At 40.7% G+C, this 13,395-nt stretch overlaps 1 protein-coding gene across 1 annotated transcript; it reads left to right on the top strand.

The window, feature by feature from the left end:
• The first annotated feature begins 5,781 nt into the window (after positions 1 to 5,781).
• Positions 5,782 to 11,344, top strand: LOC110513811 (zinc finger and SCAN domain-containing protein 31-like). The gene is made up of 4 exons (XM_036972677.1): positions 5,782 to 6,286; positions 6,701 to 6,798; positions 6,932 to 7,109; positions 10,431 to 11,344. The coding sequence occupies exons 1-4, from the start codon at positions 6,142 to 6,144 to the stop codon at positions 10,943 to 10,945; spliced, it is 936 nt and encodes a 311-aa protein (XP_036828572.1). The 5' UTR covers positions 5,782 to 6,141; the 3' UTR covers positions 10,946 to 11,344.
• Positions 11,345 to 13,395: the final 2,051 nt, after the last annotated feature.

Raw genomic sequence — 13,395 nt, 5'->3', positions numbered from 1 at the left:
TTGATAGGATATAACAATATTTTGGAGGTTATTTTGTTTTCAAAAAACGAAAGTGAGTGATTGTAATCTGAATAAAGGCCAAAATAATATTTATAAAGGCCAAAACATGTATTTCTGTTTTTAGAGGGAGAGAAACGCTGGGCCAGTTGTGCTCCGCCCTGTGGGACTCCCAATCACAGTCAGATGTGATACATAACAATACTTTTTGCTGTATTATTTGTTTGGTCTTTTCTGGTGGATTAAACTGAAATTTCAACCAATCACGGCCGGTTGTGATACAGCCAACCTAACTAAGAAATACATTTGATGATAGAAGTCTCCCCCTATCCTCCTTCTAGGCAAGTCTATTGTCCAGCTTCTTGCTAATAGCCATAATGGCGCTGTACGACATGACCGTGTGTGTTTTGAAAGAGTGTTTTCCAGTTAGCAACAATTTGTTTACCTTCATTAGACAACTTTGTTCCAATATTTATGTCATTCATTGATATTTATTGCCATAGTAGTTCGTTATGGATCCATAACTAAATAAACATCTGCATTTTGAAAGAGGATTTGTATCATTATTAAAGAAAGCATAAAGATGTTGATGAAGATATACTGTACTGCTGTTTTGAGTTAGAAATGTAACACTTAAGAGTACTTAAGCATTGCAGGTAGGGGGATGTTCACACCTACAGTAGCCGGGATATAAAGAGTCTATTGTCCTGCTAATCGGGCTACAAGTGTTTGAAAACCTGTTTTGAAAATGCCACCACTACTGTAATTTTCATTTTATTTAACTAGGCAAGTCAGTTAAGAACAAATTCTTATTTTCAATGACGGCCTAGGAACAGTGGGTTAACTGCCTGTTCAGGGGCAGAACGACAGATTCAGATTGTCGACCTTGTCAGCTCGGGGGTTTGAACTTACAACCTTCCAGTTACTAGTCCAACGCTCTAACCTAGGCTACCCTGCCGCTTGTCACGGCCGTCCTCCTCTTCATCTGAAGAGGAGAGACGAGATGGATCTGAGGACCAATACGCGGCGTGGTAAGTGTCCATGGTAAATCTTTAATCAAGAAAGACTGAACACTATACAAACGAGTAACAAAAACAATAAACCAAATTCGACCGTGAAGCTACAAAATGAGACCTGTGCTGAAACAAGCCATCAACATAGACAATCACCCACAAACAAACAGTGCAACCCAGGCTACCTAAGTATGATTCTCAATCAGAGACAACTAATGACACCTGCCTCTGATTGAGAACCATACTAGGCCGAAAACGTAGAAATGCCCCAAAACATAGAAAAACAAACATAGACTGCCCACCCAACTCACGCCCTGACCATACTAAATAAATACAAAACAACAGAAATAAAGGTCAGAACGTGACACCGCTCCAGCATCTTGTTTACATTCTTTATTTTAACCACGTCACAAATCATTTGTATCTACCTTTCCAATTGCTTTTAGAGTTTGGGATTTACAAATGTGCACTTTTCATATCATTTTTTGTTAAATCCAGTTCGAATTTAAGTATAATTTTTGACTGACGCCTTTAATGAGAGGTCTACTGCTTTAATATTGAATAATATCTGCCCTCCGAATTAATATCTAAGGGGCATTTTTCACACCATTATTAGTTACATTGTTTTAGTTGCTCTGTGCTACCCAGTGGAGTGGGGTGGGGTGTGGTGGGGGTCCAACCCCCTTCCTCCTTCTCCCTTTCCCATACGGTGTTACAGTGAAAGACAAGAAAGAACCTTTCAGAATGGAAGAGGTGGCTGTTATCGTGAAATAACCTTTTAGAGAGGAAGAGGATGCTGTCTCAATAAAAGTGAAGGAGGAAGATGTTTTGGGAGTGCAAGAGGAGGATACAGAATATCAGATTAACACCAGTGAGTACTGTCTTAAACAAGGGCACAAACTGTTGTTGAACTAATGTGGGGTTTTAAAGGGGCATTCTACTGAAGTTCTATACTTGAATATGTTGTTCAGTACTGTATAAATTGTTTAATTGTCAATCTGTCGTTGGTACATACATTAGATTTTTTGGATGCCTACAAATCTGGATCCCTACAAATCAGCAGGACCAGACAATCTGGACCCTGTCTTTCTAAATATTATCTGCCGAGTGTTCCAATCCCTATTACCAGCCTGTTCAACCTCTCTTTCGTATCGTCTGAGATCCCCAAAGATTTGAAAGCTGCTGCGGTCAACCCCCTCTTCAAAGGGGGAGACACTCTAGACCCAAACTGTTATAGACCTATATCCATCCTGCCCAACATTTCTAAAATCTTCAAAAGCCAAGTTAACAAACGATCACCGACCAGTTCGAATCCCATCGTACCTTCTCCACTATGCAATCTGGTTTCCGAGCTGGTCATGGGTGCACCTCAGCCACGCTCCAGGTCCTAAACGATATAATATCCGCCATCGATAAAAGACAGTACTGTGCAGCCGTCTTCATCGACCTGGCCAAGGCTATCGACTCTGTCAATCACCGCATTTTTATCGGCAGACTCAATAGCCTTGGCTTCTCAAATGACTTCCTCGCCTGGTTCACCAACTGCTTCTCAGATAGAGTTCAGTGTGTCAAATCGGAGGGCCTGTTGTCCGGACCTTTGGCAGTCTCTATGGGGGTGCCACAGGGTTCAATTCTCGGGCCGACTCTTTTCTCTGTATATATCAATGTCGCCCTATTGCTGCTGGTGACTCTCTGATCCCCCTCTACTCTGACGACACCATTCTGTATACATCTGGCCCTTCTTTGGACACTGTGTTAACAAATCTCCAAACGAGCTTCAATGCCATACAACACTCCTTCCGTGGCCTCCAACTGCTTTTAAATGCTAGTAAAACTAAGTGCATGCTCTTCAACCGATTGCTGCCCGCACCCGCCTGCCAAAATAAAATAGCCTCCAACACCCTACTAAGCAACCTGGATGTTGTCTATCACAGTGCCATCCGTTTTGTCACCAAAGCCCCATATACTACCCTGCATATTTGTCGCCAAACCCACTGGCTCCAGGTCATCTATAAGCCTTTGCTAGGTAAAGCCCAGCCTTATCTCAGCTCACTGGTCACCAAAGCAACACCCACCCATAGCACACGCTCCAGCAGGTATATTTCACTGGTCATTCCCAAAGCCAACACTTCCTTTGGCTGCCTTTCCTTCCAGTTCTCTACTGCCAATTTGTTTATGTGTAACTCTGTGTTGTTGTTTTTGTCGCACTGCTTTGCTTTATCTTGGCCAGGTCGCAGTTGTAAATGAAAACTTGTTCTCAATTAGTTAGTTCCTGGTTAAATATAGTTAGTTAGTTCCTGGTTAAATATAGTTAGTTAGTTCCTGGTTAAATATAGTTAGTTAGTTCCTGGTTAAAAAAAGGTTAAATAAATGCAAATAAAAAAATACCTTCATGAGGTTCTATAGCAGCAAGGATCTGACACCTCCAGAGGGCTTGATGGCTCAATCCACCAGAGGTATGGCTACAACATATACATTGTTTAAAGGCATCTCTGTTCAAGAGATCTGTAATGAAGCATGTTGTGGTGAAATACCTTCATGAGGTTCTATAGTAGCAAGGATCTGACACCTCCAGGGGGCTTGATGGTTCAATCCACCAGAGGTCTGGCTACAACATATACATTGTTTAAAGGCATCTCTGTTCAAGAGATCTGTAATGATGCATGTTGTGGTGATATACCTTCATGAGGTTCTATAGCAGCAAGGATCTGACACCTCCAGAGGGCTTGATGGCTCAATCCACCAGAGGTCTGGCTACAACATATACATTGTTTAAAGGCATCTCTGTTCAAGAGATCTGTAATGATGTATGTTGTGGTGATGAACCTTCATGAGGTTCTACTGACTGGACATCACTACACATACGGTGAGTAGAGTGGGGACCTCTGAGCGATGGTCCTGTCTAGACTTGGCACCGTAAAGTATATGAGCTCTATGGTAGTTGGTAGTTGACTAGGTTACCTTTCACACATGGAAGACAAACGCACTTAGATGTGAAGACGGGAGAGACTATGGCCCTATATAGGAAGTGGAGTCATCTGCTATTAGCTGTTGCTTGACAGATGATGTTTGATTGGATCTCCCTAGACTCCGCCCCTAACGAGGCTTATAATATCATAGAACAGGGGTTATGTTAGGTAACCTTAAGTTACATGTCCTACTATGCTAATGTCTCTGTATTAAATTGCCCATAACTTTAAGACTAGCAGAGATCCTGGAACTAATATACCCATAAAGTAGATTATATTAAACAATATATATAAAAAAATCAAAACATTTATATTTTCAATATTTATATTTTCCATATTAATAAATTAATGTAAGAAATGTATGAATGAAATCAAAATACAAGTGAAATGCTTACAGTGAAATACTTACTTACAAGCCCTTAATTAACCAACAATGCAGTTTTAAGAAAAATAAGTGTTATGTATGAAAATACAAATAATTAATATTAAAGAGCAGCAGTAAAATAACAGTAGCGAGGTTGTATACAGGTATTACCAGTACAGAGTCAATGTGGAGGCTGTATACAGGTATTACCAGCACAGAGTCAATGTGGAGGCTGTATACAGGTATTACCGGTACAGAGTCAATGTGGAGGCTATATACAGGAGGTACCAGTACATAGTCAATGTGGAGGCTATATACAGGAGGTACCGGTACAGAGTCAATGTGGAGGCCATATACAGGAGGTACCGGTACATAGTCAATGTGGAGGGTATATACAGGAGGTACCGGTACAGAGTCAATGTGGAGGGTATATACAGGAGGTACCGGAACAGAGTCAATGTGGAGGGTATATACAGGAGGTACCGGAACAGAGTCAATGTGGAGGGTATATACAGGAGGTACCGGAACAGAGTCAATGTGGAGGGTATATACAGGAGGTACCGGAACAGAGTCAATGTGGAGGGTATATACAGGAGGTACCGGAACAGAGTCAATGTGGAGGGTATATACAGGAGGTACCGGTACAGAGTCAATGTGCGGGGACACAGGTAAGTCGAGGAAAAATACTACTCCTATTACAGATCCAAGTGGTAAAGATTCATATGACATCCATTGTTGAAGGACTGTAGCATCTAATGATGAAACATGTAGCATCTCCACAGAGGAGCTCTGTCATGATTGTAGCAGGTTTACTAACAAGTTACTTATATTAGCTGTGTTGACTTTAGCTAATATGGTGACAACGATGTAGGCTGTGTGTAGCAGATATGAAATGGTTTGGTTTGGAAAGGTTTTAACTCCTGGTCACCTACAGCTGATGTGTTGTGCATTGACGTCCACAAGCGAAGGGAAAAGGTGAGCGAATTGATGTGAGAGGAAATACAACGTGGCAGTTGTGAAAGTGAACTGTGTTTACGCATCATCAGGGGTGAATTCATTCAGACGATTCTGTTGCATGTGATGCATTTGGTCTATTGTTTACAGTATGATTTGTATCGTATAGAGCGTGGCTTTAAGGGAAAAGTATGGTCACATCTAATAAAAACGAATGTGAAAAATGAACAGAGTATTAACACAAATGTGTTTTAACACACTACCTATTCGTAGAAGTATTTATTCATCATCCACATATTCATTTTAAGCTTCTACGTCTGTGTACAGGAAAGTATTATTTGTAAGACATAAGAGAAAATATATCTGCTTATTTTTGAAATTATTATGACGTTCTTTCCATCACAAAAAGTGTAGTACCTATTGTTTCCAAACTGCGTTACCCACTCCAGCCAGCAGATGGCGATGGGCGTCTTTCAGGTGATGCTTCTTGCGTGACGTGTAATAGACTGGACGGGACGCTTCTTCAGGAACAACAAGGCGCCAACTCTTTCAACCACCTCGGTAGCCTGCTAGACAACATAAAACTGAAAGATTGATTCTTTAGACCATGTTATTGTACATTAGCTAATCTCAGTGTTTAAGCCAAATTTCGGTTGACGTATCTACTGGTGAACTTTAACCTAATGTGCTTGTTCAATTTGCAAACTTGTTAAAGATTGATACTGAGGTTAGCACTAGGCTAGTCGCTAATGCAGGCTAGCTAACATCCCTGACCATGAGCTCACTGAACTACTCCTCCATTGCTAATGAAGAGGTCTGCTTTACGGATAAATAATCTTTCAGAATGAAAAAGGAGGAAGAGGAGGCTGTTATAGTGAAAGAAGAGAAAGAACATTTTATAGAGGAAGAGGATGCTATCTTAATAAACGTGAAGGAGGAAGACGTTTTGAGAGTGAAAAAGGAGGAGACAGAAGATCCGATTGACACCAGTGAGTACTGTCTTAAAAACAGGGACACAAACTATGCAGTTGTTGAACTAATGTGGGGTTTTTAATGGGCATTCTTACTGTAGGAATTGTTAAATGGTCGATCTGCCATTGGTTCATATACTTTTGCGACTTTTCAATTAGATGTATTGAATTCTCCATGTGGTCGACATTAAAGTTCCCCTCATCTAGTATAACGGTCTTTTAAAATTCAATATTGCTGCATATGTTCTACTTAAAATATAAAAAAGGCACCCATTTTGTGGAACAACCCTTTTACATTTGCATCACAAATATTTTTTTAGGAAATCAAGATGAAAGTGGCCATTTTAGGCCCTTTTTAGACATATTCATGCCTCTTGTAAGACTCTGTGATTGTAATAGAAGGTCATCTGTTTGATGTTCTCATTCACACAGGAGAGAGACATGACTATGGTGGATCCTCTGCGGAGCCTCAACAACATCCTGATGCTGACGAGGCAGAGAAGAGTCTCTCCAGATCAGAACACCAGATGGTACAGCTTGGTCTGGTCTAGCATACAGCTTGCTTTATCGGCTTGGGCTGGGTTTCTGTAGAGCACTTTATGACAACAGTGACATAAGCATCCATAATGATGTGCATCTGTGTACCCTCTTTATGGTTACTAGGACAACGCTAGCCCTTCCAGCCTCCCGGAGTCCATGTGTCGTGCCTCTCCCAGTCGCACCTTACTGCTGGGTATGAAGAGGTTGTCTGTGCTGCTGGTGGACTTCAGGAAAACAACGGGGCTGAGTGGAACTGTTAGGGGAGGAGAAGAGATGAAAGGATCAGATTTGACTCATCAAAGTAAGTGCTGTATTTTAGTTTGAACAAATACAACAGATCTGCCCATAGGTATCTGTTACCAGGACAACCAGTGGAGTTCTGTTAGTTGACAGGAAGATAGACTGGTAGATATGGATGTTATGAATATCAAAACACTGAAAAAGGATTCTGCCAGTGAAAAGAGAGAAACCAATAGACCATATAAAACCTTGATGAAAGTTGGCTTTAGAGAGGAACCAATAGACCATATAAAACCTTGATGAAAGTTAGCTTTAGAGAGGAACCAATAGACCATATAAAACCTTGATGAAAGTTAGCTTTAGAGAGAAAATTTCAAGATGATCCAATGTAAGGTGCTTGTTTTACAAAAACTTTTCCTTAAAACATTATGGATATTACATTGCCTGTCCCAGTCAACCCCCCTATCTTTACAAGACTGTTGAACAGGCAAACTAAACTCTAGACACTGTTAATTAATTAACTAATACTGAGGAAAGCTGTGATCAGGTTTATAGGGAAGGACATTCAATAAACACAGCACTTGATTGGCTGAGAGAAATTGATGACGATAAAAATATTGTTTGCGGCTTTTGACATTATCGATCGTAGTCTGCTGCTGAAAAAACGTATGGCTTTACACCCCCTGCTATACTACAAAAAAAGCTAACCTTTATTTAACTAGGCAAGTCGGTTAAGAACAAATTCTTATTTTCAATGACGACCTAGGACTACCTTGTTCAGGGGCAGAACGACAGAGTTTTACCATGTCAACTCGGGGATTCAATCCAGCAACCTTTTGGTTACTGGCCTACCGCTCTAACCACTAGGCTACCTGCCGCCCCAGAGCTACCTGTCTAACAGAACACAGAGAATGTTCTTTAATGGAAGCCTGTACAACAAAATCAAGGTAGAATCAGGAATTCCCAGGGCAGCTGTTTGGCACCTACCTTTTTCAATCTTTACCAACGACATGCCAACGACATTTGAGTAAAGCCAGCGTGTCTGTATGCGGATGACTCAACACTGTACACGTCAGCTACCACGGAAACTGAAATGACAGCAACACTTACAATGAGCTGCAGTGAGTTTCAGAATGGGTGGCAAGGAATAAGTTAGTCCTAAATATTTCAGATTACCTTAAGTTACATGGCCTACTATGCTAATTCTGTAGCGGTATTGTTAGAGGGGGGTAAAGATAAAGTTTTGTTGGTGCGCCAGGCAGGTATTAACCCTAGTTATTAAAGTTAGTTGAATAGAATCCCTGTAGTGCTGTCCTGAAACAGCTTCAAAACGTGACTAGTGACGTTGTGTGTGTTTTGTGTGACAAAACTGCATATTTGAGAGTGACCTTTTATTTTCCCCGGCACAAGGTGCACCTGTGTAATAATCAAGGTGTTCAATCAGCTTCTTGATATGCCACACCTGTCAGGTGGATGGATTATCTTGGCAGAGAATAAATGTTAACTAACTAATGTTAACTAACAGGGATGTAAAAAATTATTGTAGTTACTATCAGTTTTAGGAACATCTTTCCAAATATTTCACTTTATTTTTTACTTTGCCCAAAATATGACATCAGCGATAGTCAAAATGTTGAAAATCTGTGAACGTCTAAATAAGAAATTGGGCCACTAAAACAGCAGGTGTCGAACCCTTTCAACAACGGGGAGATTTTACTGATGTGCTTTGTGTCTTCAACATAAAAACTAGTTTTGGACTTCCACTTAAAATTACTTATTTACTTATTTTATGTTTAAGGAAGTGTGTACAGTCGTGGCCAAAAGTTTTGAGAACGACACAAGTGTTAATTTTCACCAAATCTGCTGCCTCAGTTTGAATGATGGCAATTTGCATATACTCCAGAATGTTATGAAGAGTGTTCAGATGAGTTGCAATTAATTGCAAAGTCCCTCTTTTCTATGCAAATTAACTGAATCTCCCCCAAAACTGGAAGCTTCAAAAGGAGGGTGGTGCTTGGAATCATTGTTCTTCATATGTCACCCACGGTTACCTGCAAGGAAACATGTGCCGTCATCATTGCTTTGCACAAAAAGGGCTTCACAGGCAAGGATATAGCTGCCAGTAAGATTGCACCAAAATCAACCATTTATCGGATCATCAAGAACTTCAAGGAGAGCGGTTCAACTGTTGTGAAGAAGGCTTGTTGATTCAGCTGCGGGATCGGGGCACCAACAGTACAGAGCTTGCTCAGGAATGGCAGCAGGCAGGTGTGAGTGCATCTGCACGCACAGTGAAGCGAAGACTTTTGGTGTCAAGAAGGGCAGCAAAGAAACCACTTCTCTCCAGGAAAAACATCAGGGACAGACTGATATTCTGCAAAAGTTACAGGGATTGGACTGCTGAGGACTGTGGTAAAGTCATTTTCTCTGATGAATCCCCTTTCCGAATGTTTGGGTCATCTGGAAAAAAGCTTGTCCGGAGAAGACAAGGTGAGCGCTACCATCAGTCCTGTGTCATGCCAACAGTAAAGCATCCTGAGACCATTCATTCAGTTCGGTGACGAACAATGCCTTTTCCAGCATGATGGAGCACCTTGCCATAAGGCAAAAGTGATAACTAAGTGGCTCGGGTAACAAAACATCAGTATTTTGGGTCCATGGCCAGGAAACTCCCCAGACCTTAATCCCATTGAGAACTTGTGGTCAATCATCAAGAGGTGGGTGGACAAACAAAAACCCACAAATTCTGACAAAATCCAAGCATTGATTATGCAAGAATGGGCTGCCGTCAGTCAGGATGTGGCCCAGAAGTTAATTGACAGCATGCCAGGGCGGATTGCAGAGGTCTTGAAAAAAAAGGGTCAACACTGCAAAAATTGACACTGCATCAACTTCATGTAATTGTAAATAAAAACCTTTGACACTTATGAAATGCTTGTAATTATACTTCAGCATTCCATAGTAACATCTGACAAAAATATCTAAAGACACTGAAGCAGCAAACTTTGTGGAAATTAATATTTTTCATTCTCAAAACTTTTGGCCACTACTGTAGGTCGCATTCTGTATCATACAGCTATTAAAGTTATATATTTAGAACTACCTGCCCGATTGGAATCCAGTGACGTCTGTGTCTTGAGTGTCCTAGAACTGTTTAGTTTTTTGTGTTCTGACGAAAACAGAATGAATAAATAAGTAGTGTAAACATTGTCAGTAATTACCAGGAAACTCTACAACATTTGTTTTAAAATCACACTGAGATTGTTAAAACGGCCCTTAGGTTATTGAGGGATCTGATTAGGATTTACTCTCGTAGCAAGGCCGTTTTATCATGTGGAGGTTTCATTCGGGTCTCTATTTTAAAAAACACTGTCTTTGGCAGGAGAAAAACCGGACTCAGAGGAACCAGAGCCAGGGACGTCCAAACCAGCAAGAAGACACCAGTGTTCCCACTGTGGAAAGGGTTGTAACCACTTAAGTGAGCTTAAACGACATGAGAGAATACACACAGGGGAGAAGCCTTACCAATGCTTGCAATGTGAAAAGATGTATAGCGAGAAAGGACACCTGAAAGCTCATGAGAAAATTCACACAGGGGAGAAGCCTTACCAATGCTCCCAGTGTGGAAAGTGTTTCACCTGGCGAGGGTATCTGAAAAAACATGAAAGAATACACACAGGGGAGAAGCCTTACCACTGCTCCCAGTGTGGCAAGTGTTTCAACGGGGCAGGGGATCTGAAAAAACACGAAAGAATACATACAGGTGAGAAGCCTTACCACTGTTCCCAGTGTGGCAAGTGTTTTAACCAGTTAGGGACCCTGAAACAGCACAAGATAATACACACAGGGGAGATGCATTACCACTCCTCCCAGGATGCAAAGCTTTTGCCCATTTAGGAAGCCTGAAAGAACATGAGACACAGAGGAGAAGGCTTACAGAAGGTTAGATTTTAGGAAAACATATTACTTATAACAATCACTTAAACGTCATTAGAGAATCCACACAGGAGAGAGAAATTACTTCTCTTAGCATGTATATTGATATTTCACATCTAATGTTTCTTACAATTCATCTGAGAACATACACAGTGCTCCCGTTGTCTTATATTGTTGACTGATAATGTGTTTACCTGTTTTTACCAGATTAAATTGCTTCTTCCAATTATTGAGTAACATGTACCTGTTAAGAAACTGACTGTTAGATATGTTAAGGCTCCATGGATTGATGAGGAATTTAAAAACTGTATGTTTGAAAGAGTTGGGGCAAAAGGAGTGGCTAATAAGTCTGGCTGCACATCTGGCTGTTTTATGAACTGCAAATTGAGAAATGATGTGACCAAACTCAACAAAAATAATAAACTTATTATGAAGCCAAGATCAATGATATAAAGAATGATGGAAAAAAACATCATGAAAGAAAAGCAGTCCAAGTATTGAATGTTGTAAAGTTAGTGTGGGAGAGGTGGAACAATTGGTATCGATCAATAATGACAAACCTCCTGGCATTGACAACTTAGATGGAAAGCTACTGAGGACAGTAGCTGACTCTATAGCCACTCCTATCTGTCATATTTTTAATATGAGCCTAGAGGAAAGTCTTTGTTTTCAGGCCTGGAGGCAAGCAACACCTCTCCCCTATTTGACCTAGGTAATTTGTGTATATGAATTGATATGTAGGCTACGTGTGCCTTTTACAAAATGTATGTAGTTCTGTCCTTGATCTGTTCTTGTCTATTGATGTTCTGTATTATTGTCACGCCATAGAGAGGCTTATTATTCTCTATTTTGGTTAGGCCAGGGTGTGACTCAGGTGGGAATTCCAGTTTCTTTATTTCTATGTTTTCTATTTCTTTGTTTTTGGCCAAGTGTGGTTCCCAATCGGAGGCAGCTGTCTATCGTTGTCTCTAGTTGTGAATCATACTTAGGCAGCCTTTTTCCACCTGTGTTTTTTGGGTAGTTGTTTTCTGTATAGTTGATTTGTCTTACAGAACTGTTCATTCTTCTCTTTGTTATTTTGTTCTAATGTTTTTTGATTAAATAAAAACCATGAACACTTTACCACGCTGCGCTTTGGTCCATGCCTTCCGACGAGAGACGTGACAATTATGTGTCATGTTTTGTGTTGACCGCAGGAGGGGTAGCTGCTGCTTTTGCAACAGCTAATGGGGATCCTAGTAAAATACCAAATACCAAACTGTTATTCTCTCTGAGCTCAGAAATAAAGAATCTTGGTTTGACTTGGACTCCAGCAGATCCTTACATTATAATATCAACTACAACTCACCCACAGATTGCTGTTTCATGATTGTCTCAATGAAGAGTTCCTCATTCCACTTTCCTGTGGGCTTTTACAAGCCTCCCACTGGTTGAATAAACATTGTTTCCACGTCAAATTAAAAAACATCCTTAACATTGATGAACCTTCACTATCTTCATCCCTAAACTAGCAACATTAACTATTGTCTATTGTTATTCTCAATGACCTTCCTGGCCTTATGAAATCCTAGCTAAATACAATGTTCCCACCCGTTTTCATGTCTTTGGTTATGCAAACATTTGTTTATTAGATTATATTTCTCATTAAGATGAATATAGTTTTAATTCTGCATGGGTCACGCATTGCTTTGGTCATGTGGTCCCTTATGGGTCAATGATTTTAATTAGAATATAGCAATTATGCTCTCTCCTCAATCACTTACAGTTTCTTTGGAAAGTATTCAGACCCCTTGACTTTTAGGTTTAGGTCATCAGTAAAGGGGACATCTTAAATATTACAATGACCCTTTCAAAGACAGACATCCCCCGGACCTCCCCCTATAACTATTTTTAAAAGGGTAAAAATGATCTGTTTTCTATAGCATTAAGGTCAGGGCGTTGTGATGCCCACTTCAATACCTTGACTTTGTTGTCCTGATTTTGCCACAACTGTGGAAGTATGCTTGGGGTCATTGTCCATTTGGAAGACCCATTTGCGACCAAGCTTTAACTTCCTGACTGATGTCTTGAGATGTTGCTTCAATATATCCACATAATTTTCCATCCTCATGGTGCCATCTATTTTGTGAAGTGCAACCAGTCTCTCCTGCAGCAAAGCACCCCCACAACACGATGCTGTCACCCCCGTGCTTCACGGTTGGGATGGTGTTCTTCGGCTTGCAAGCATCCCCCTTTTTCCTCCGAACATAACGATGGTCATTACGGCCAAACTGTTCTATTTTTGTTTCATCAGACCAGAGAACATTTCTCCAAAAAGTATGATCTTTGTCCCCATGTGCAGTTGCAGAACGCTCCTCCATCCTGAGCGGTATGATGGCTGCGTCCCATGGTGTTTATACTTGCGTACAATT

The sequence above is a fragment of the Oncorhynchus mykiss genome, unplaced genomic scaffold (assembly GCF_013265735.2).
Source record: "Oncorhynchus mykiss isolate Arlee unplaced genomic scaffold, USDA_OmykA_1.1 un_scaffold_189, whole genome shotgun sequence".
In the NCBI taxonomy this organism is placed as follows: domain Eukaryota; kingdom Metazoa; phylum Chordata; class Actinopteri; order Salmoniformes; family Salmonidae; genus Oncorhynchus; species Oncorhynchus mykiss.
This window is presented reverse-complemented; position numbering and strand designations above follow the sequence as displayed.